Source organism: Patiria miniata, unplaced genomic scaffold (assembly GCF_015706575.1).
Source record: "Patiria miniata isolate m_02_andy unplaced genomic scaffold, ASM1570657v1 HiC_scaffold_15, whole genome shotgun sequence".
Classification (NCBI taxonomy): domain Eukaryota; kingdom Metazoa; phylum Echinodermata; class Asteroidea; order Valvatida; family Asterinidae; genus Patiria; species Patiria miniata.
In genome coordinates this window covers 4,122,527-4,145,272 of record NW_024037053.1, presented here as the reverse complement: position 1 = coordinate 4,145,272, position 22,746 = coordinate 4,122,527, and the positions used below count along the sequence as shown (strand labels likewise).

The window sequence follows — 22,746 nt, the reverse complement described above, 5'->3', positions numbered from 1 at the left end:
TAATGAAAGTCTGTGTCGTCATGGCAACCGGATAGCTTATATACTACAAGCTGATTTACCCGATCATAGATCGGGTAGGGCGTAGTGTTGGGGATGCAAATTTGGGGAGTTAAATGTAAATGGGGATATAGTTAAGGAGACATGCAGTTATAGAAAAGCAATTTCTGTGGTGTGATCTGAGGCAATTTCTGACCACTAAAACCAATTTCAGCAAATGATCATCTTTTAAAGTTTTGAGTTTGGAGTAATTGAATCAGCTACATGTATTCTGAGTAATAGAATCATTGTTGAAGGCTAACATTTTTACTCGGGGAAGAAAAAGTGGGCGGGGGGGGGGGCATTGTAAACTTACAACGTATTGACACCATCGCAAGGAAACCATCATGGTATTAAGGCAAGGCCCTCAAAATAATGACCATTTGTTACATGCATGCACAAGTCCAATACAAGAAGCCCTGAAAAAATTACTAAAATTCGAACAGACGATGAATGGTTTAGCCTATATTTTAATAAGGTATGCCCAGTGTGTAGAATAAAAATTGCCATTGAAGCTTGTTTATGGGCAACAGTGCAGCGTTGCCAGAGATATTGCTTCCATGGCAACGAGGTTAGTCAAGCGCAGCGACTGCCCCCATCCATGCATGATGTATGTACAGCGTAAAGCCCCCAAAAAGTCTCCGGTTTCTGGTATGCGCGTGCGTTGCCGTAGCCATGCGCGTCGGCAAAATGAAACAGTTCTTTTTTTCAATGAAAGATGATGTCTCAAAACCGCCAAACTCACTGGAATCCTGCTGCTGCACAATTTTAACGTGTTTTTAGATTAGGTTATTGTCGAGAATAAGGTTTATGTGGCCTCTCTGGACTCCCATATATTTGCACTAAGTTTAGTCGGGCACCATTTGCAGTCATCAGCCGACATTTGAAGCAAAAAATCAGGTAAAAAAAAAAAAGCAGCGTCACTGCACCACTTTTTGGGCAAGCTCCATACCAGAAACCGGAGACTTTTTTTTTTGGCCTTAGCGCTCATTCAAAGCTATATAGCGAACCATACTCGACTTTTTTTTTTTTTTTTTTTATAACACGACGATTGCATGTGTGCATGTTCATAAAATCCGGAGAGTGCACAGTGAATCGACTATTAACGACGGCTGAGATCGACAAGCCACACCTTATAGCACAGCTTGATGTAAGTACATGTATTAAACTTCACTTCGTAGCTCCGCCACTCTTGAGTCTTGAGTTTTGGCCAAAGTATACAATTATTGATCGTGTTTTTGTGCGAGGATGGTATGTTTGTAAAGCAAAATTAATCAAAGTCGGTGAATACGTGCTTTTATTTTGGGTGTGGCACCTTGCAAAATAAAGTTTTCAAACTGAATTGATAATTTTCTAGCGTAACATATAATATAGTTAAGAGCTTTCGAAAAAAATCGGCCCACGACAAGTAATCAATTAATTAAGTTCAACTCTTGAATTAAGAGCGGGACGCTCCTAATTCGTTCTGATTACAGTGTGCACAATTTGTGAACTGGATTGCGCCATTAAAAAACACTTTTTAAAACCGTATAAAGGCCTACAAAACAAACAAGCATATTTATTTGATACAAGACATTATTCCTTTAAATTTCGTTAGGAAAAGAAAATCGACATTTTGAAAAAGCACGTGTATACCAACTTTAATATGTAGATATCCTTCGAAGTTAAGATGGAACCATCATTTTAATAATATTACAGCTTTTTTTTTAATTTGTGACAGTCTCAGTTTGGATGTATTTGAGTTGTGTTCCAATAAATCTTGCATTCGATTTTAATCTGCGTACATTTTTTAAGGGCCCACGAAGTGCATATTTCTAGGGAACATTATCTTGTGCTACTTGCATGTAACAAAAGTACCAATTTCGCCACTCGGTGGTTATGTAGGCCCCAAAATAACGATCGTCTGTTATATACATGCACAAGACCATTAAAAGAAAGCCCTGAAAAAAAAAAAACAAGCTCGAAATGATCTCGAAAGTTGCAGGCCAACGAGTTTGCCATGTTCATGCATGCGTGATGTGATTGTGCCTTGTCATTTTTGGTGCAGGGGGTTACTATATTCTCAGTACAAACATGCAGGTTTGTGACCATCGACCGTGACACCATTTTTGCGGGACTATCCATAGAGTTAGGTGATGCGCAGGTATACGGTGCGGGTGTCAGCCACTGATCTCTGTTATACTGGAGATCAGTGGTGTCAGCGTAACAGACGGTGAATGGTATAATTATTTGAATGAAGGCCGTGTGGAGAATACATATTGCCATTGAAGCTTGTTTATGGTAAACAGCCCAGCGATGCCATAGATATTGCTTCCATGGCAACGAGGTTAGTCAGGCGTATGCAGGTGTTCGTCTATTGTCCTATTTAAAGAAAATGTTGTGTGAAATATTAACCGACGCATGCAGGGCAGACAATTATATAAAATCATGGAAGAATGCTGCATCCTGACCTCACTGTTTTCATCCTATTATTAATTATCTCAATGAATGTCGGTCATTGCGAACATGATCTGGGACTGAGAAACATTTCCAGTTTTGTTAGCTTATGCTGAAAATGCACTGGTCTCTTCATAAAATTTGTACACAAACAAAGATACAACAGTCTTTCTGAACATTTAAATATTTCTGGACATTGTGCTGTGAAAACTCAATTCCCATGTGCCATCCATTTTAGGCACTGTAATTTTTTCATCAATGGATCAACTGACGACCTGCATGTATATGTACGTGTATTCACACCGCGTAGACTTCATACTAGGAGTCAACTACCTTACGCGGCCCTCACTTCGATCATGATAACGTCATAGTTGGGATTTTAACATCCACAGCGTACAGAATAAACGACGTCTTGAGACCAGACCACCAAGATGGAGAAACTGAGGCAGCAACTTCTGGCAAAGAACGTGAACAGCCTGAAGCAGCTCACGAGGTATGATATTGTAATCGCATTCTCCACAAACCTTTTGAGGTATTCAATGCAAAATGGCTTATTTGAAGTCAAACTGCATTCAATGGGCGTGGCGAAGTATCAATGACAAGTCTTGCTACCATAAGTTGCAAATTAGTAAAATCAGACCATCTAACTTGCAGGAATAAAAGCATCCTTTTTAAAAAGGTTTTTTTTCTGTACTTTCTTCGTCCGTATCAGAATCGGGAACATCCTTCCGCGCGCATGCGCGCGCGTGCACGCACGCATGTAGGATATTAACCAATGCTGTGACAGGTCAAAGTGTCATGGGGCGGGGCTTAATGTATCATTTCTTTTTTAATTGTGCTTTGTACAGGAAGTTCAGCCAGATGGACAAGGACCTGAGTGGCTCTTTGGATACGTATGAGTTCGCGGCGGGAGTCCGCGACATTGGCGTGGATATGCCTCTCAATGATATCGTGGACCTCTTCAAGACGCTGGACAAGGACGGCTCAGGAAAACTGAGTATTGATGAGCTAATGGAGGCTCTTACGGTAGGCTTCGTCTTAAAAGTCACATTCAGTAACTAGTCTGTGCAGCGTGATCCATGCATAGATGGTTCATTAGCCTGTATCCCTGGCCTAGGCCCTGCGCAGCTTGTCCACATAGGTCTGATACTTGTGCTCTATGCCTCTTTGGGTTGACCAAGCTTGCAAGGCGTATTAGTCAGTGACATTTTTTGAAATAAAATGACTACCAATTCGAGAATCGATTGATCAGAAATGACTCTGCTCTTTCTGACATTTTCAGCCTCCCTTGAACGCGGCCAGAAAGGACATCATCAAGCAGGCCTTTGCACAGCTCGATAAGACTGGGGACCAGAAAGTGACGGTGGCCGACTTGAAAGGAGTTTACGACGTCAAGTCCGAAGCGGACTTCATCAGCGGAAAAAAGACTGAAGAGCAACTGATGACGGAGTTTCTGAACAACTTCGAACCGGATGAAGCAAGTCGGGATGGAGAGGTACAGAGAACATGCCTGCTTGAAACAAGACTATACAACTGGCTGGGATGATAATATAAATGCTCTGCCCGGCAGAAATGAAATCGAGGCTATCAGTGCCTGCTTTATTTTCTTTATCACATATGGATGAGTGAATTGTTTTCGATTTGGTGAAAGAACGCACACCTTTTTTGTCATCCGTGGACAGAACTTCAAAACGGTGGTTGTGTTTAAAATTCCGTAACTTGAAAAGTACATGAGTGATTTGAATGATTCTTGTACTAAAATAAAGCTTGTGAATTGGGCTTTCATATCCTAGATTTTGAAAGTGCTATATGCAGAACTTCACTAAAACAGTAGTCCCGACATTTGGGTTTCGTTGGTTTTTTGTTACTTACCCGATATTGCAGCAAAGTGATTGGTCGTCCTATGCATGCACAAACCGTTCTTTATAACACTGATGACATTTTTTGTGCTTCTTTTCAGGTGACGCTGGCTGAGTTTGAGAAGTACTATGCCGGAGTGAGCAACAATATCGATTCAGACGACTTTTTCATCATGATAATAAAAGCAAGATATAAATTGTAAACTTCACATAACAAACACAAAGTATGGCCCTTTAGAGAAAGAAAAATTCAAACGTTTATAGGGATATAAAAGGCGAGTAAAAAAAAAGGAAACCCAAATGGCAGGACCAATTTGAATGAAGTTCTGCATGTAGCTATACACTTCAAAAATCTAGGATGTGAAAGCCCAATTAATAAGCTTTCTTTGAGTATAAGAATCATTAATATCACTCATGTTCTTTTCAAGTTACAGAATTTTAAACACAACCATCGTTTTAAAGTTTTGTCCACGGATCACAAAAAAGGTAATGATTCTTCCAGCAAAACGAATGCATGAGTATTGTTTTCGTTTTGCTGAAAGAATACTTACCTTTTTGTGATCCATTGACAAAACTCGTGTAATTTGAAAAGTACATGAGTGATTTGAATGATTCTTGTACTAAAGGAAAGTTTATTAATTGGGCTTTCATATCCTAGATTTTGGAAGTGCTGTAGGTATCATGCAGAACTTCATCAAAAAAATGGTCCTGCCATTTGAGTTTCCTTCTTTTTTTACTCGCCCTGTACAGCAGTTGTTTTACGTTACAGTTCATTCTCAAAGAATTTTTTCAAGTTCAGTGCGTCTTATCCTTGGAAAGCGTACTTTTCTTTGTTAATTGGAAAACCTACAAAACCTGTCTTTTTAATTTTACATAAAGAACATTTTATGAAATAAATTACTACAGTGTTGTCGATCCGGGGAATATATCGTTATCACAATCCAATCATGGAGGAAATAGAATATACATCATGTCGGCATTTTGACTTAATAAGAGCGGTAAAGTTGCACCCGTACCATAAATGGCAATTGAAATTTCAACCGATATTATTTCCGACGGCATTGGTAATTGTAATTAAGCCAAGCTTAGTGGACTCGGGTCAGTGTTTGAAATAAAGTGATCCGAAGTAGTGACAAGGGATGCCTTCTGCGTCCATTTTGTTCATCACAGACCCGTCAACTTGGTTTTGTGGAATTTATAGGCAAAATTACGGAAGTGTCTTGGGATGTAACGTCGGAGTGTTTCAAAAAAAAAAAAAATCTGGATGGAAGTCGGACGGGGATATTGGTTTTTGTCGGGATTTTATTTGTGAAAACCCGGCCATTATTGATGACCCAATAGGGGCTAATGTCTGTGTTGTCATGACAACCGGGTACGTACTGTGGCTTATAAACTGCGATCAATAGGAGGGCAGATAGGTGAAATATTTGGGGGAATTGATGCCTTTGATGATACAAGCATATGAAATTTCGCACACAGAATATGCCATATTTCATGATATTTGGCCTTAGGGCCATCGCATATTTGTCCTTTGAAACAAGCAATTTTCAAAATTTTCAAAATGGCTGCCAGCGCTTGTTATTTAACCTATATTTTCTCAAAGGACAAATCGGCGATGTGTGCTCTGGCTGACATGTGCCAATACATTTGTACTGCCAAATTCTATGCTTTTAATGAATAATCCCATCACGTATCTGCCCCATTCATGGCACAATAATAAAGTTTGTATGGCGCACCCTCGGGCTCGACCTGGGGGGGGGGGGGCGGAGGGGGGGTGCAAATTATCAATCGCTCCAGTCTCGAGGCCACGGAGCAACGGTGAAGTAGTATGGCGTGATAATAGCAATTCACATGCAAATTATATTGCTCGGCCACCATGCATGCGCGGATGAACGCCTATTATGTCTGTTTTATTTAAAGGGTTTCGTAGTATATCGCCGAAACTTTTACGTTTAAGATTGTTCACTGCAAATGTCGCAATGTTCATAAAAAAGATGAACAAATGGGAAAAACCGGTTGTTTAAGCCTATACTTAATTTTGACGCGGGGGGGGGGGGGCGCCGTAGTTCTCTTGGACCATGCGTGGACGACGAATGCATATTCCTTCCTCCATATGGTACGGTACCATGTGTGTGGATGTACCCTGATTACCAACACACAATTTACACGCATAGTATATATTTTGAAATAAAAGTGCGACTGGAATATTCACGACCAGCACCCGGCGAAACAGCTCGATTTTTGAAAGAATATTGCACAAAACGGCCAAAATAATTTTGAAGTATGGTTGTGTGGACGTTTATATTCTACTTTAAAATACTCTTTCCGATTTCTATCATTTCGTCAGAAACGCGTTTTAAAGCCCAATTGGGCGCTTTCCAGGACGGAGTATCTCTTTAATAATAGACGTCTAGACGGACACGTGTAGTTCCCCCTTTCGGCTCACGGTCTGGTCACCAACAGACCACCCCCTACTCTCGGCGCACGCACGTCTACAACCACTGCAACCACACCCATTTTTTAAATTGAGGTAAGTCTCCCGCTCTCTCTGTTTCAATCAGTAATACACATGAGGATCGCCTCGAGTCATTTTTTGTTCATTTGAGAATTTGAAGTAGACTGTAGTAGCATTTGTGTGTGTAGCAGCGTTTGTGCGGGTTGCAGATTAACATGCACTTGTGCATAAATGGCGGATTTGACATGTTGGAACGCTTGATTCAGTTATTGCAGCTGCGGGCACGTCAGTGATTATTGACACTTCCCGTAGTGCGTGTGGCTATGGTGACCTTGATTTTTTGTGTGCTACCTCGACCAAAAACAGAAAGTCCCCCCTTCCAATACTTTTTGTCTAACTCAAAAACTACTGAGCACCTCTCGCTCAAATAACGACTAATCAGTACAGAAATTCCTTAGCAATCCAGCCATACTCTCTAGTTGGCCCAAAAACTGTGATAATCGTGTACCGATACGAATTTATGCAGTTGATGACAAATGATACCCAAAACAGTTGCACTTTTGTATACGTGCAAGTTGGACAACACATTTGCCAACAAACAATCCGTACGTACGTATCTGTACATGTTGGTGGTGTACGTGGGGTGGGTGGTGGGTGGGGGGGGGGGGGGGGGGGACGAGGGGGGGGAGGGGGGGGGGGGGGGGGGCTGTTCAAAGCAGAGGATCACTTGCACTATCGGACAACAGGTGGCGCTCTTCATCCCAGCATAAAATTATTTGCAGGAGGAAGATTTTGCCGACAAAAAGTATGATGTAGTATCCAGACTCTGTCACTGAGTTCTTTGGTTGCGTACAAAGTCTATGGAGAGTCGAGTGCATTTTCAACGTATTTTGTAACAAAATTAGGAATGTTTCTCAGTCCCAGATTCATGTCTTTTCCACATTTTTGCAATGACTGACCTTCATTGAGATGACATATGATGAACAAGTAGCGTCAAGATGCAACATCCAATCCTTTTCACAAGTATTAAGAAGCCCGGGGGGGGGTGGTTGTTATACACCCCCGCTTTAGTGATCCATGCGCTCCTAGGGACCCTTATTGTTCCCTTCTTTTGTTCCTAAGTTGTTTGGACTGTATATATTTTTTTACGTGTCCCATAAGGTTTGTACGTACAAAAACTTCCCGATGACTTGGCTCAGGTCCTCAGAGTTATTGTTATCACAGGAAACACATTGTCCCAAGTCCTCAGATGCAAAGTGATAACAAGGATCACGTAAATTCAGCACACCATACACACACACAAGACTGTTTAAACCCCCTCAATCGTGGACCCTATTGTCCCTTATCCTCATTCCTTTGTTTGTACTTTTTTTAATTTTTTTTTTATAGCAACAGCTCTCAATGGCTTGTACATGAATCTCAATCGTGGACCTTCGGTCAATCGTGGACCTTCGGTCAATCGTGGACCCTACTGTCCTCTATTGTTCAATGTCCACGATTTGAATGTCAGCGCACCAACCATACATTCCCACAACATAAGCCGATTACAACAAAGTATTGACCCATACATGGCCGCGTTACCCATTCATGACAACAAAATGAGAGAAAATATTTGTATTTAAACAAAAAAAAATAACTTTCGGCATGCTCTTTGAAATTCCATACACCTGTTAAGAATGTGGTTATGTTTCAGTAATTTTTGGCAATACTGAAACGTGCTAAAATCAGTTGAACAACATTTTTTTATTAATTTGATCACAAATTTTTAATTAATATTGGTGATTTTGTTTATGTCCAGACGAGACGTCTTGCTACCAGACCAAGATGGACAAGATCAACGACGCGCTGAAGGACATGGACGTCACAACCAAAATCCGAGTGTACAAGTAAGTTGAGGCAGATTGACCTATGACCTTATTTCGAATCTTCTGAAATCAAACAGAGCATTTTGAACACTGGGCCCCACAGAACATTACCACTTTCCATGGTAGTTGATGGTCCAATTTTTAAAATTAAAATTCAAAGACATTTACCACAAAAGCATAATGCCAAACTTTAAACATTTCTTGATTTTTCCCGGGACATTGATCAAGTCTCTCGGCATTCTTATAATCCAAACTCTGCCCCGTCCAGTTCTTTCAAAATCCACCAGGTTTTGGTTGGGTTCCGCAGGATCGAGGAAGGTAGCCCGTTCACTATTGCTTGACTTTGTCCTCAACGCCTGTCGAACGTTTAATTTCAAAGAATTTTGCGTTTGGTTCATGTACAGTGGTGGATTTTTGGGAGTGAGAAAACTTCGGTTTGGCCAAAAATGTCTAGAGTTAGGATTTTGTTTTAAGGATGTTTTTAAAAATGCTCATGAAATATGCATACTTTGGTCTAATTTTCTCAAGTTTAACTTGGTCTGTGGACTTCAAACGTGCTGTAGAATGTATTATCTAGCTCTTTATTCACGCAAAAATATTGGTAAATTTCTATTGTAAAAAAAATGCAGGAAATGCGAGACTTAGCAAGTCACTGTGATGGCTGACCAAGGCCAGTCCGACAGGCAGTCGAATGGAAACTGTGTACAGAAAAATAACGGTCAAACGCGGACGTGTATTATGTCTAATTTTATCAAGTTATGAATTACGATCCATTTCACCGTAGGAAGTTCAAGGCCTTGGACACGGACGCGAGCGGGAACTTGGATCTGGCGGAATTTACGAAGGGGTTCGAGAGCGTCGGGCTGTCGGATGCCGAGATGAAAGCCGCCTTCGACTCGCTAGACAAGGACAAGAACAGAACTCTCAAGAAGAGCGAATTCATGGACATCCTCCTGGTACGATGCACAACGCGTCTCCACACACACAAATGTAGCAGTCAAACAAATACAATTCTGAGGAAACTAAATCGTTTTTTTTTAAAAACATTTATCATGGAATGTGTTTCTTTACCCTTGTTCTGTGTAATTTGGACATTTTGTTGCGGTAAAGCTTGTAAAGACTGTCAAAATCTGTTTGGGCCATTTTTCAGATTATCTTTTTGTATCTAATACAAGGCATTCACACACCTTGGTATGTAAATACCTTTCATTACATACCAGAAAATCTCAAAAGTGGCCCAACTTGGAATTCAAGTCATTTCATTTAATTAGCTGTATCTCTGGACTGGGGTGTCCAAATGAGATGGGATAAAGACCATTGTGTAGAGTATTTACTACACCTTCAGATGCTATTAGTTTTGCAAAAAGAGAGTGCTATATAATGTTTTTAATATTTATGGATTGACTGCTCCATTTTTAAATTTTTTTTATTTCCGAGGATTATACCGTCAGGTCGTCCTTATTTTTACGATCTGTTGATTTATGTCTGTTTCTGTCGGCATTTTATTCCTTGTATAAGGTACATGTCGTTGATTCTTGCTATTTCTTTTTTAGCTTTTCAAATTATCTGCAAATTATACTCCGATGTTACCCAAACTAATAGTGTCAATGCGCACGGATTAAATCTTGTTTGTTAAGGTAAATTATTTTGTAGATCTAAAGACACTTTACATTCGGTTTGATTCATTTGCCGCTCATTGTTGTAAGCCCACTTCCCGGACACAACTCGTGTATGCGGCAAATTTTGGTGACAACTGTACGATCGAAACAATCTTGATATATTTAACTGGGCATTCCACCAACCATATTTTTGTCCAATCGCAGCCATCCATGTCTGACGCCCGCAAAGCAAAACTCAAGGAAGTCTTCCAGAGTGCAGACAAGACCGGGGATGGAGTGATCTCCACGGCCGACCTGTCTAAGGCCTTCGCCGCCAACGACCCGGGCGTCAAGGCCGGCTCCAAGACTTTGGAAGACGTGCAGAACGAGTTTCTTAACACTTTCGAGCCCGAAGGAGCAGGCAAAGACGGGAAGGTATTATCTCTGTTTATTTAAAACTTGGGGATAAGACGACTTAGGGTGCTTCAGCTAGTCAATTTTACTGGAGTGATTTTTAAAAGGGTGATTTTCAGTCCGAAATATAGGAGCGATTTCCACTCAAAATCTAGTACAAAGTTTCACTTGCTAAAAATAGAGATTTGAGTAAACATGTCCTCTGATATTTTGTCTGTAGAGTAGTGGTGCGCTCCATCAACTGAGTTGAGTACTTTATTGTGCCCTATTGATGAAATACTCGGGACGATCCCGATTAGGTCCTCCACGCAAAGTAATAGCATCGGAAGTCAAATAGTGGTGAACGGATATACATAATAATAGCGATCACACACTTAACGTTGTTTGTCATCATTTTTTTTTATTATCTTGTTTCACTGTTTATAGGTAACTTTTGAGGAGTTTGAGAAATACTATACCCCCGTCAGCCAGCGTTTTGCCAGCGATGACGAGTTCATCAACATGGTCAAGGCTTCCTGGGGATTGTAAGCGCACCGCGTGAACCAGAAACGACTATGGCTATATCGACCCAAGTCATCATCATTTGAAAATGAAAGAAGCGTTTCTGTCATTCCGGGGGTTGCCGTTTTAAGACTCTTAAATGTGTGTCTTTCTAGATTCCTCGTGGCCTTAGTATTGTTTAAAGATAACTTTTTATACTTTTTCTTAATTATTTGTGTTTTCCTAAGTTTGTGCAAGTCTGAAATAACACACTAACAGTTTAGAGTTTCAGAATTTACCCAACGTCAATTCAAATGCCGAGGTGTAAAGTGGGCCTTTAATAAAAAAGATTTAGTGAAAATTGGTCCAATATTCCCTTTACGTTAGGTTTGACTTGGCCTCGAAGATGTGCTAACCATTTATAAAAACCACACAGCTAGAGGCCTAAGCAGATTCGCGGACAATCCACTTGACAGACACAAAACAAACTCAAAATGCAGACACGGACAAACAGACTGAAAAAATGCAAGTTTAGCTACAATAATTCATCTCAACCTCCAATTTAAAACGGAGAAAGGTCTAAACAACTGAGTGAGTTCAGCGCTGTGAATGTTTCTCGCGAAAGGTTTCTGTTCAAAATTGATAACCATTTTTGCTTTCTTTAGAGATTATCTTTATGTTATTTTGAGAACAATTTTAAAATTGCGCATTTCATACTCGGGCACTGTCCGATGAAACTACGCCGTATTAAAGAGTTTAGTTTATTCAATAAATTGGTGGAGTCACCCTAAATACAACGCAAAAGAAAATGTTTGTATTGGCTGTCTTAAACCTGCAAACTGGTGTTTCACTTGAAAAAAAAAGAAAGAATTATTTGTGGGTGCAGGCCAGTAAATGGGTCCGAAATTGCCTACGCCGGCCAAATCACGATTTGCATGCCCTCACATTCTTCAGTATTGGGGCATTTTGAAGGCCGTGAACTTGATGATTTGCAAAAATGACGGTTGGAAGCAGTGCAGAGGACTGCGAGCTCGTACTGCTGTGAAATTTGGATGAAATTGGAGCCCTAAAATATCTCTATATTGCAATGGCGCGTAGGCGTCCATTTTCAAAATGGCGATGGCTTCAGGACTCCTTTAAGGGGTGATCATCTTTGGATGTAGTTTCCCCCCCCCCCCAAAAAAAATCAGTTAACCCCCAAAAATTTGACAGAAAATGAAAGATGATGAAATACGCTTTAATTTAATGCGTGTCTTGGACACCTTAGAGAGTTGTGAGTATTTTAAAATAATTTTGGGAAGTGCGCGAAAGCCTATGGCTGTCTGTTTACTGGTCTGGACCCTTGTATTCAAAAGGGCGGATCCAGTGGGTGCTATTGGGGCCATGCCCACCCCCCTCCCCAATGGAACCCATTTCTTTTTTAAAGTGACGTCACAATAAATGAAGGCACTGCGTACACCAATTTTCCTTTAAAAAATTGGTTACATTGGTCAAAAATTGCCTCATATCGCCTCATACGTTTGTAGCGTCCGTGCTGCTGAAAGATGAACAGGATATTTTTCATCGGCGTTCGTAAAATCGAAAAGGGGGAGGGGAGGGTTGATGGGGGGGGGGGGGGGACACGACTTTTTAGGGAACATCCCCCCCGGCTACCCCACTGCCGAAATTTCAGTGGCCCTTGCATATAGCATGCAGCGCACCCTGTTCCATAGGCCGACACGTTTCATGTCATGAATTATTGAAATACAAGCATCGATCCGTATTATTGTACTGCTGGCTTGTGTGGATAGTTCGCTTTTTTGCCCTTTAAGAAAAGCTTCTCAACACATGCAATGCTTAAGCTTCAATAGAAAGCCAGCAGAACTCGCATTGAGCTGGATTCCCATTGAGGTGAGTTGCAAATGGTCATAATTCATCTGAACTTACCGTGCTATAAATAATGTGAATAGTTTTGCAAATATCTAACTAGTAACGGCTTGTTATTATTAAACAAACAACCCCCAAGAATTTCATTGTCGATTCTTAGGCCTATACAAGAGATCGTATTTTTTCAACCTCCGTATAGCGGCTGTCAGTCTGTCTTAAATTTTGTTACCAATATAAATTGTACATGTAAATGGCTGATTTCTCGTGGTCATGTAAAAACCAAGAGTGCTTCTAGTAATGCCGAGGAAGAAGCCGCAAAACATGTAAAAGTGTAATATTTTATGCTGTTTATATAGATTTATTAAAAACAAATATTTTCATCCAAAGGTAACACTATAGATCCGGAGGACTATTCGAGATAATAAGATGGAGAAGCTGAGGCAGAAATTACTCGAAAACAACCTGAACGACTACATCAAAGTTTCAAGGTAATGACAGTTGTCCCACATGGACTCGGTAAAAGATAAAGCTTGGTGTTCCTTGCCTCCTTAAGCCCAATATTTCTGTAGCATCTGTGCTGAAGTGTGTGAAATATTTTTCGGACGAAATTGAATGTTACAGTTGGTGAATTTGAATGGAAAATGTTTTAAAATAGCCGGGAAAGCCTATATAAAAAGGGGGGGGGGGTGCGCCCCACGTTGCAGAGAGCTTATCTGCATTATGGTTCAACACTCTCACTTGGAATTGGGAAGTCCCTCCTTTTTTTAGTGTTATTGTTTTTGTTGCGAATTTCAAGTTTTGTTCAAAACGCACACTGATTGTATACTCCACTGCTTAAAACACAGAAAGTTTAAGGACATGGATGAGAACCGAAGCGGAATTCTGGATTTGGGTGAGCTGAAGAAAGGATTGCGCGCCCTCGGTCTGTCTGAAGACGCCATGTCGGATGAGGAACTCAAGGATGTCTTTAAGACACTGGACAAGGATGGGTCCGGAAATCTCAATCTTGTAGAATTCATGGATGCATTAACGGTAGGAGTTTGTTTGTTTGTTTGTTTGTTTTATTTCCATTCATACTTCAAACATACAATGAATAAAGATTAATGATCAAAACAAAGTGTATCAAAATAGAAAAAGCAGAACAATACAGCATGAATGGGGGTGGCATCCAGAGAAGGACTGGCCTTCTGTAGTGGAGCACCCGAGACTGCGGTCAAAGTAAACTACATGTATTTGGAATAATGCAAACAATGAGATCCCAGGTAGAGTTTATAAATGTAGTAAGTTCGAACATAAAGTGAGCACATAAAAAAACATAAAAGTCGTATACATAAAGGAGAAAAAAAATAGGGAAAAAAGGAATTAACGTCTTGCTGAATATGCATGTGCGTTGCCACAAATCAGTTAAGATTTCTCCGGCAAATCATTTGTCAGCTCACGTTCACCGCAGTCCGATTTTTGGACAGATACAGTCATTCTTTACACATTATTCCTAAATTCTTGTCAAAAATAATCACTAAACTGCCTATAAGTTGTTAGGGTTGGCGATTTTGTTTATGAGGAAAGTGTGGAATATAATACGGCCCGTTCAGAAGTATTTCAAGCAAAAAATAAAATAGCATAACTTTGCCGGCAATCCAACCGAACAGCCTTTGTGTTCGTTGAGATTATTTGTCCTTCTTTTTCCTTTTTCTTAAATGTGATTTGCTATGTTTATGCTCCATTTCAGCCTCCTTTGTCGCCGGAAAGAAAAGGAATACTGGTCCAAATCTTCTTTAAGGTGGAGAAGACCGGAGATGGAGCGATAAGTCCGGCCGATCTGACGCGGTTCTACATCGCCAAGTATCACCCCGCCGTCTTGGCCGGAGACAAGACCGAAGACGACATCAAGACGGAGTTCCTCAACAATTTCGAGATCGATAAAGATAACAGAGATGGGAAGGTAGGAGGAATCATTGACAATTTCCATTTAAATATATTTCCACTTTCAAATTGATCTTCTGAGCTACATGAGTGACGCGGATAAGGGTGGTGTGTTTTTATATAAATAAAATAACAACGATGGTTGTGCGCATGCGGACTAATAAAGTTTTGGCCGCCATTTTGTATTTTTACTACTTCACGCTTTGGCTTCGACTCAATGGGCAAAATGTAGTTTGACTGCAAAGCAACTACTAAACTAATTTTAAAACCAAAAATTAATGGAGCTTTTACCCTTCTTGTTCTACAGGTGACACTTGAGGAATTCGTGAAATACTACGCGGGAATCAGCCAGAAATGCGATTCGGATGAGGAGTTTGCAGAAATGGTCAAGAACACGTGGGACTTGTATTAAATTATGGCTAGAAGATTGTGGAGAAGAGGGACATTTTGCCCACCTTCCGGTCAAGTGAAAGTTAAGCATACATTTTCTGGTGACCGCGCGCGATTTTGTTCAGTTTTCGAATACTAAATTCAGAGTAATTTTTCTCTGCTGCAAGTTTCACTCTTTTGGAAATAAGAGAGTTTTTCCACGTAAATCACCCGGATTAAGATAGGCCTATTGTGAAGTTGATTCGGTCGGCCATTGTGTAAACGTCACGATAAAACTTCTCATACAAAATATTCACAGGGCCCACTCCACTGAATTCAATACACCAGTGTGTTTAATGGGTCAGGGTAGGCACGAAATAAAAAAGAGTCTTTTATTTGATGTCGTTGAAGCGTTTACTCGAAAATCCCACTGCCCTTGTTGTGTAGGCCTAAATGTACAGAATACAGCAGTGCGTTGTGGCTCTGTGTTAGAAGCTGGCATACTGCAGGACACACCTTTTTTAAACCAGCAGATATCCTACAAGTTGGCTTCGTTTCATGTGAGTACATGTATAGCATTAAGTGACACCAAATGCCAACTTTACAGGCCTACATGTCTGTATCAGTGGTGTTCATTTTTATTATCTGTCACTTATGCAATTTTACGAGCTGATAATATTGTTAGATGACTGGTTCCCCTAGGCAATAATCATAGTGTTGTATGTCGATAAATCATGATTGCCCATGTGTACGAGTTCAGAATGATGATGTGTAATTCCAAACATAGTCTCACAATTGTATTTTCCCCTGAAAATTATTTCTTGCAATTGTTGAAATTGTATGGCCCTCGGTTACCTTACCTTATGTGACATGATTCACACTATACATTGTAAAGATTTAAACTAACAGTAAACAAACTTGTTTTTAGTGACATTTTTCATGGGCCTATATTACATTTTTTTTTATAGCTATTAACTAATTGCATTTTCTATTAATCTGTTTCCCTGTACATGTACATGTTTTTCTTTGATGTCGCTCAGTAGACATGCTTTCATTTTGGGATGTGGTTGAATAGAAATAAATGTTGCATTGAAATAAAAAAAAAACACTCCCCGAATCTTCATATGTTTTATCGACAGAGCCAAAAACAACATTCTAACTCCAATCACCAAGTGTAGATTAGTGTTTTTGTAGGTTTGGCAAGTCTGTGACCTGTGACCTGTCATGATGAGCTTGAACTCGGACTTTTTAAGAAAAAGATATCTGCAGATTTGGCAGAAACAAGAACATTCCAATGGTACTGAGTTTCATTCACGGAAACGTTTAGCCCCATTAATGTGGCCTATTTACTGGACTGCCTCCGTAAACATAGGCCACACATCCACATGTACAAAAACGTGTCGCACTTTGCCAAATTTTGATTTTCACATTTAGGCTTAGTTTGTAGGATTTTTTTGCTTTAGAAGCATACTCACCCTCTTTATAGGCTAGTCAAAAAGTGCTGCCTTTTTCATATGTCTAATTTTTGTGAAATTTCATGTTGAAATTTTGATACGCAAACGTGTAAAAATGAATCTGGAAATTTCACGAAAAATATACATCTGAAAAAGGCAGCACTGTCTGATTAGCCTATAAAGAGGGTGAGTATGCTTCTAAAGCAAAAAAACCTACAAACTAAGCCTAAATACGAATATCAAAATTTGGCAAAGTGCGACGCGTTTTTGTACATGTGGATGTGTGGCCTATGTTTACGGAGGCAGTCCAGTAAATAGGTCACATTTATGGGGCTAGGAAACGTTCAGACCACCCGGCAACGTACTTGAAGTTATACAACTCATTCTTGAGAAAGTGGCATTTAAAAATCCTGCAGTTGTGCTACGGTGAATGAACAGTTAACTTATAGGCCTAATTGACGGGATGAAATAGTTTTAAAGATTTATGACAGAACGACAAAATGTAGAAAGGTAAAATAGGACTTACAGATAAATTCACATGGCCTTGGAAACAAATAAAATCAAACACCCTTTCAAATTTGGGCTTTTCCCCACTGTAATGCAATATGGCAATATCCAACTTTAAGCTTGTTTCGTGATGACAGGTCACATGCGCAAGGAATTAATTGGAAGACGCCAAATACTTCGAATTGTAGCGTGTTCGTTCAAAAGTAATTGTGCCCACTCATTGATATGTATTTATTCAATACTTGGTACAGGTGTAGGTGAATCTAGGACTCTATGAAATACGGACTCATTGGTAGTATTGCGCATGCCTAAGTATGCTAATTAGGAGAGTGATCGGTCACGTGAGAGGGTTTAACCAATAATAGGGTAAATGAGTCAGATTTTCATAGGAGTCCGATTTCCATATGACATCGGTATTCCTCATTTATAATGATTTATATTTTTATATGATTTTTAGATGAGTGAATAACTGAAAGAGGTTGATATTTTGTGTAAACACAAATGGGAAGGAAGCTGGATGATGATGCAATTCTCTTTGCTTTCCCAGTATTTGTTTGTCTAAAATAGACAACACAGCTGCAAATACCATCTCGTGCCAAAGTTCACTGAATTCAATCTAATTATATTTCGTCAAAATATATTTTATTGTAGAACTCTGGTAATTACTGGTAATAATTTCAAGGCGGGACCGGAACCGTGTCATGGAAAAGCTACGCTCCAAACTGCTGGAAAATGACGTGGATAACATCAAGAAATTGGGAGAGTAAGTGGAACGTTACAATGCAGAATCGGACAAAATTAAATAATCTAGAGCTGATCTGAAACAGAAAGATGGACCCTCCACTCATTGACGTACTTGAATTTGACAAAGACAGCTAGAAATGGCAATCCTGACGAGTCCGAAACGTGTACACATCACTGCCACAACATGTGGCAGGATACACTGTCAACTGAGTGTAGAACTTAATAGCTCGTCCAATAAAATTGGGTATGCATTCCTTCAATTTGCATGTATTTCAAAAGAGATGAAAAACCCAGAACCAAATCCATCACCAAACTGTAATAAAAAGTTTGTGGTTTATATTCATATTTTCTCAGACTAACATTATTTCACCCTTACATTAACAAGAATATGTCTTTACTCTTCAACAATATAGTGCCTTCAATGACAAAAACAAAAGTGAAAAGTATTTCCTAACACATCTCAATTCAATGGCATTTCATAATAAAAACAAGCTCACGACAAAGTGTACAATATTACTTTTTATTGGACTGGTAAATATGGGACACGTATACATCTGTTAATATTCCCTTATATTGGACTGGTAAATAAGGGACACTTGTACACCTCTTAATATTATATTGGACTAGTAAAAAGACACTTATACGCCTGTTAATATTCCCTTATATTGGACTGGTAAATAAGAGACACTTATACTCCTGTTAATATTCCCTTATATTTGACTGGTAAATAAGAGACATTCCCTTATATTTGACTGGTAAATAAGAGACACTTATACACCTGTTAATATGCATGCCTTTTATGGACTGGCAGATAACAGACACTTATACACCTATTCTCTTGCAGTGTCCTTCGTGACATGGACCGTAACAACGACAGTGTCTTGTCTCCCAGCGAGCTGGCAGATGGCATCAAGAATCTGGGACTTGAGATGACGGAGGAGGAGGTCATGGAGATCTTTACTGAGCTGGATAAGGACGAGTCCAAGACGTTGGACTTGCAGGAGTTCTTCGTGGCTGTCAGGGTGGGTTTCGGTACTTGGCGGAGGGGTGGGGTGGGATGGGGATGCGGGGTCGCAGCAGGGGGGGGGGGGGTTGTTCCTGAGGGTGGGGGGAAACAGAAGCCATGACCCCCATTTTCCCCCTCCCCTCCACTCCCCCCCCCCCCCCGGAAAAAGTGGTTCAGGATCCACCAGTGCTATTTGTATCCGTAGATGAAACTTTCACGTTTTCCCAAAGAGATAATACTTATCCACACAGGGCTGCTTGTCTGAGGCGAAACTAGATGTCTGCATGAAAGCATACAAGAAGCTGGACAAGGACGACAGCGGGGTGATCGACATCAACGACTTGAAAGACGGCTACGACTTCAAAGGGGCTGCGCGTAGCGTCATGACGCACGAGGAGGCTGCCCAGCGATTTCTGTTGATGTTCGACAGCAATAAAGATGGAAAGGTATAGCGTCACGCGGTAATGCACGGAGTATGGATCGGTCCATTAATTAAGCACCGCCTAATGGTCGGTTTGACCAATCACGGCTGTTACTAATTGTCCGACGTGCGCGTACGCCTGTGTTTGACCAATCATAGCTGTGACTCATTGTCCGACGTGCGTGTACGCGCGTATAACACGCACGACCTGAACGTGCAGTGGGCGGGGCTTAGTGAAATCGGAGAAGAAAAACGTTCATAAAACGCATCTTGTGAAATCCGTACTACTCCTGCCCAAAATGGTTAAATTTTTCCCATTTCTCCAGATTTGAATCTAATTGATTTTTCGGATTCTTGAAGAGTTTCTTTTTACATTAGAAGTTTTAAACCAATGTTAATAGGGAAGTATATTTCTTTTTCAATCGCTGATATTCCCTCTTCAAAATTCCTCTTTCAGGTCACGAAGGAGGAGTTTTTGAATTACTACGCGGGGAGGTCTCGCATGTCAGATGACAAGTTTGTCAAGTTCGTGTCAGCGACGTGGAAGCTGTAATGAAGACCATGTTTTTTTTTAATGGACGCACCAGACATGCCCTGTGCAAACTTTTTTATCGTAGTACGCCAAGACTTTAATGAATCTTATTGAATTAAATATTAAAACCCGTATATTTTTTTTATTGGGAAATTATGAAGTATTTCATTTGCATGTTTGTCAAGTACATAGGGTGTGATGGCGAGAATTTTATGGACGTATACTTGCCCCTCTTTTATCACTCTTGGTTTTTTTATCGTAGGACCCTATCCCTCATGAAATCTCATTCAATTAAATTTTAAGACCTATACTCGTTAATTGGAAATTAGAGGGATTTATTTTTAAAGCATAAACCTATGCAATTATACGCAAACCCAGCATTGTTCCACAGCATTTTGCACTGCATGGGAAATCGTCCTCATAAACGAGATGTACTTTGGGTGACCAATCAGCCAGAACGACGAATAGTATTATTGATCAGAAAAAAAGTTGCCGATGATGAAAGAAAGTTACCGATTGTGACGAAGGAAAATGGGAGCATTGTGTAGATTATACACAACGTTCGTTGCACCCAAACGTCCTTGAATGATTTATCGTGCATTATTGTACACAAATACGTTATATTTCTGTGTGTCAAATATGATCCTCGTCAACAAGGACAAAGATCACACAATGGTATCTGCACGTCTCACTTTGAAACAACGAAGATATTTTTCTTCTTGTGGAAATTACTTCATGTTTATCCTTCATTTTTATAACCTACTTATTGACGAATGAAATCACATATAGATTGTGTTCTGTTTCATAATTCCCTGGTATTTTAACTGTATTTATTGATTAAGTTACCCTTTTCGGTTTATTAAGCAGCATATTTATTTCAATAATTTAAACATTTTTAACATATCTACTTCTGGTTTGTTCATGTACTTCTTTTTGATACAAACGGGTGTTGGTGACATAAAATTTGACGGCACGTACGAATTCGAAATTTCCAACGGTTTTTTTTTTAAGTCCACTATTTTTGTACTAGAGGGATGCCGTGCTCTGCGCGGCACCCGCTCGCTGGTGGAGTCATTAATGTTTACTTTGACCTTAATTTGCATGTTGACCCCAAGTGGGCGTGGTAAAGCTCGGTGAAGCAATTTTGCCACATTTGTCATCATCAACGTTGTGTTTTGCGTAATAGCGATACGTTTGGAGTGTTTTTGTAATGTAGGCCTAATATGTAAATATTCAAAGTCTCAACAAAACACATTTGCCAAAGAGGCAAAATAAACAAAATACATCATGTTTGTTCACGTGCCAACCATGACGTCAGAGGACAGTGAGATCGAAGCTTAGGACCTGCATGTACCTTTCCATTAACCCTTGGATTTTCCGCACAGGCCTTGGGTTTTTGAAATTTTTTTTAAACGTTACACGCAGACATCAGAGTAAGATCTTTTAATAAAGTAGATATGTAAATAAATACCAGTAACTGTTGAATAAGATTTATTGACTGAAAGATAAACTATTGATGTATTGGGGATGGGATTATTGACATAAATAACGAGGTACATGTAAACCGGATGGAATTTTTCACATTGTCTACGACGACATTTATTAGTGCTCTTCTGACGAGAAAACTGCCAAAGTTATCTTTAAAAAAAACTTGCTTGTTGCCATTTCTATAGTTTAAGGATATCGATAATTTTGAATGCCCATCTTGTTGAAATGCTTGGTGTAATAGAGACTTTAGGTTGTTGTTTTTTTATCACAATCTGAAAATGGGGAGAAATGTAAATGAGGCCGGATAAAGAGAAGTATTTGAGGGTGCTGGAAAAGGGGAAAAGTGTACTTTAGGACCCTTCTCATGTAAGAAAACTAAATCCACTTCAAACATAATGTAGCGCGATATGACAGAGGGAACCCCTTTTGTGTTGGTCATTGTGTTACCAGAATCTCAGGAATTCTTTTGAGAATATCTAGGGTGATGTGTTGGGTAACAAATAGTCTAGAGTGTATAGGGTATAGGGAGATTGGAGGGGGGGGGTACCCCTGTCACATATCGTGCTTGCTATTCACTTTGTTATTGGAAACGCCAAAATAACTGGCAATGTTGAAAAGCAACAAGAATGTCATGAAAGAGAGCAGTGTTATGGATTTCGAGGGAAATTATGAGGTAAAAACGATGAGAATGACGACAAAACACAACACGAAATTGAAGATGAAGAATGTGCCATTTCATGTGTGATGCTAAGTGAATGCAAAAAACTGTGTTGATTCCAATGGCATCAACTTGAAAAACGGATAATGAAGTCATGTTTTTTTTGACAACTAGGGGACAGGGAGATCACTGGAGTTTGTTGACATCATTTTGGAGCGCTAAGAAGATTTAGAACTAAAGAAATAGAGGGGTCGTAGAGTACACGTTTTATCACAGATAGATCTAGAGAGATAAGAGCTCACTTGGACTAACTCTTCCTTGCCTGATTATGGATTATGGCCTGATTATGGAGCTGTGAATTTAACCAACCAAAATATCGGATTAAGTAAATGTCTTTGGGTGAATGTTTGCTCGAGTCGTACACAAATTGCATGTTATTCAAATTATTTAAAGGGAAAATACAACATTTGCAAACATCAAAAAATAAAACTACCAAATCATTTTGAAATACCTTGCTGGACTGTTAGTGAATGACAGTGTAAAGCATCCTGTAAAATCATGGCACCTGGTATACTGTCATTTTCAAGAAAAGTGGTATTTTTGTATCAATTTCCAACGCTGATCGGCCGATCAGC

The 22,746-nt window shown here is 39.8% G+C and overlaps 4 protein-coding genes across 6 annotated transcripts; all 4 read left to right on the top strand.

The window, feature by feature from the left end:
* Window positions 1-1,081: 1,081 nt before the first annotated feature.
* Window positions 1,082-4,611, top strand: LOC119722483 (calcyphosin-like). 2 transcript variants are annotated; one of them, XM_038192623.1, is made up of 5 exons: window positions 1,082-1,186; window positions 2,865-2,965; window positions 3,321-3,498; window positions 3,755-3,967; window positions 4,433-4,611. In XM_038192623.1, exons 2-5 carry the CDS (start codon window positions 2,904-2,906, stop codon window positions 4,532-4,534), a joined length of 555 nt encoding a protein of 184 aa, XP_038048551.1. In that variant the 5' UTR covers window positions 1,082-1,186; window positions 2,865-2,903; the 3' UTR covers window positions 4,535-4,611. The 2 variants fall into 2 exon arrangements, with proteins under 2 accessions (XP_038048551.1, XP_038048552.1); XM_038192624.1 differs by lacking the exon at window positions 1,082-1,186 and adding an exon at window positions 1,262-1,287.
* Window positions 4,612-6,698: 2,087 nt separating this feature from the next.
* On the top strand, window positions 6,699-11,952 carry LOC119722481 (calcyphosin-like). Its single transcript, XM_038192621.1, has 5 exons — window positions 6,699-6,861; window positions 8,585-8,672; window positions 9,436-9,607; window positions 10,475-10,684; window positions 11,090-11,952. Exons 2-5 carry the CDS (start codon window positions 8,611-8,613, stop codon window positions 11,189-11,191), a joined length of 546 nt encoding a protein of 181 aa, XP_038048549.1. The 5' UTR covers window positions 6,699-6,861; window positions 8,585-8,610; the 3' UTR covers window positions 11,192-11,952.
* Window positions 11,953-12,811: 859 nt separating this feature from the next.
* LOC119722480 (calcyphosin-like) lies at window positions 12,812-15,552 on the top strand. 2 transcript variants are annotated; one of them, XM_038192619.1, is made up of 5 exons: window positions 12,812-13,033; window positions 13,397-13,497; window positions 13,855-14,041; window positions 14,739-14,951; window positions 15,240-15,552. In XM_038192619.1, the coding sequence occupies exons 2-5, from the start codon at window positions 13,436-13,438 to the stop codon at window positions 15,342-15,344; spliced, it is 567 nt and encodes a 188-aa protein (XP_038048547.1). In that variant the 5' UTR covers window positions 12,812-13,033; window positions 13,397-13,435; the 3' UTR covers window positions 15,345-15,552. The 2 variants fall into 2 exon arrangements, with proteins under 2 accessions (XP_038048547.1, XP_038048548.1); XM_038192620.1 differs by lacking the exon at window positions 12,812-13,033 and adding an exon at window positions 13,067-13,084.
* Window positions 15,553-15,695: 143 nt separating this feature from the next.
* On the top strand, window positions 15,696-21,363 carry LOC119722482 (calcyphosin-like protein). The gene is made up of 5 exons (XM_038192622.1): window positions 15,696-15,861; window positions 17,914-18,025; window positions 18,851-19,028; window positions 19,264-19,458; window positions 19,891-21,363. The coding sequence occupies exons 2-5, from the start codon at window positions 17,964-17,966 to the stop codon at window positions 19,984-19,986; spliced, it is 531 nt and encodes a 176-aa protein (XP_038048550.1). The 5' UTR covers window positions 15,696-15,861; window positions 17,914-17,963; the 3' UTR covers window positions 19,987-21,363.
* The last annotated feature ends 1,383 nt before the right edge of the window (window positions 21,364-22,746 follow it).

What these genes read in the sequence shown, in the direction of transcription:
- LOC119722483 (XM_038192623.1), top strand. Translation starts at nt 2,904, where the DNA reads ATGGAGAAACTGAGGCAGCAACTTCTGGCAAAGAACGTGAACAGCCTG. An exon ending in AGCCTGAAGCAGCTCACGAG is followed by an intron (nt 2,966 to 3,320) that starts GTATGATATTGT and finishes TGCTTTGTACAG; the next exon opens with GAAGTTCAGCCAGATGGACA. An exon ending in AAGCAAGTCGGGATGGAGAG is followed by an intron (nt 3,968 to 4,432) that starts GTACAGAGAACA and finishes GCTTCTTTTCAG; the next exon opens with GTGACGCTGGCTGAGTTTGA.
- LOC119722481 (XM_038192621.1), top strand. Translation starts at nt 8,611, where the DNA reads ATGGACAAGATCAACGACGCGCTGAAGGACATGGACGTCACAACCAAA. An exon ending in ACCAAAATCCGAGTGTACAA is followed by an intron (nt 8,673 to 9,435) that starts GTAAGTTGAGGC and finishes ATTTCACCGTAG; the next exon opens with GAAGTTCAAGGCCTTGGACA. An exon ending in AATTCATGGACATCCTCCTG is followed by an intron (nt 9,608 to 10,474) that starts GTACGATGCACA and finishes GTCCAATCGCAG; the next exon opens with CCATCCATGTCTGACGCCCG.
- LOC119722480 (XM_038192619.1), top strand. Translation starts at nt 13,436, where the DNA reads ATGGAGAAGCTGAGGCAGAAATTACTCGAAAACAACCTGAACGACTAC. An exon ending in AATTCATGGATGCATTAACG is followed by an intron (nt 14,042 to 14,738) that starts GTAGGAGTTTGT and finishes GCTCCATTTCAG; the next exon opens with CCTCCTTTGTCGCCGGAAAG. An exon ending in AAGATAACAGAGATGGGAAG is followed by an intron (nt 14,952 to 15,239) that starts GTAGGAGGAATC and finishes CTTGTTCTACAG; the next exon opens with GTGACACTTGAGGAATTCGT.
- LOC119722482 (XM_038192622.1), top strand. Translation starts at nt 17,964, where the DNA reads ATGGAAAAGCTACGCTCCAAACTGCTGGAAAATGACGTGGATAACATC. An exon ending in AGTTCTTCGTGGCTGTCAGG is followed by an intron (nt 19,029 to 19,263) that starts GTGGGTTTCGGT and finishes TTATCCACACAG; the next exon opens with GGCTGCTTGTCTGAGGCGAA. An exon ending in ACAGCAATAAAGATGGAAAG is followed by an intron (nt 19,459 to 19,890) that starts GTATAGCGTCAC and finishes TTCCTCTTTCAG; the next exon opens with GTCACGAAGGAGGAGTTTTT.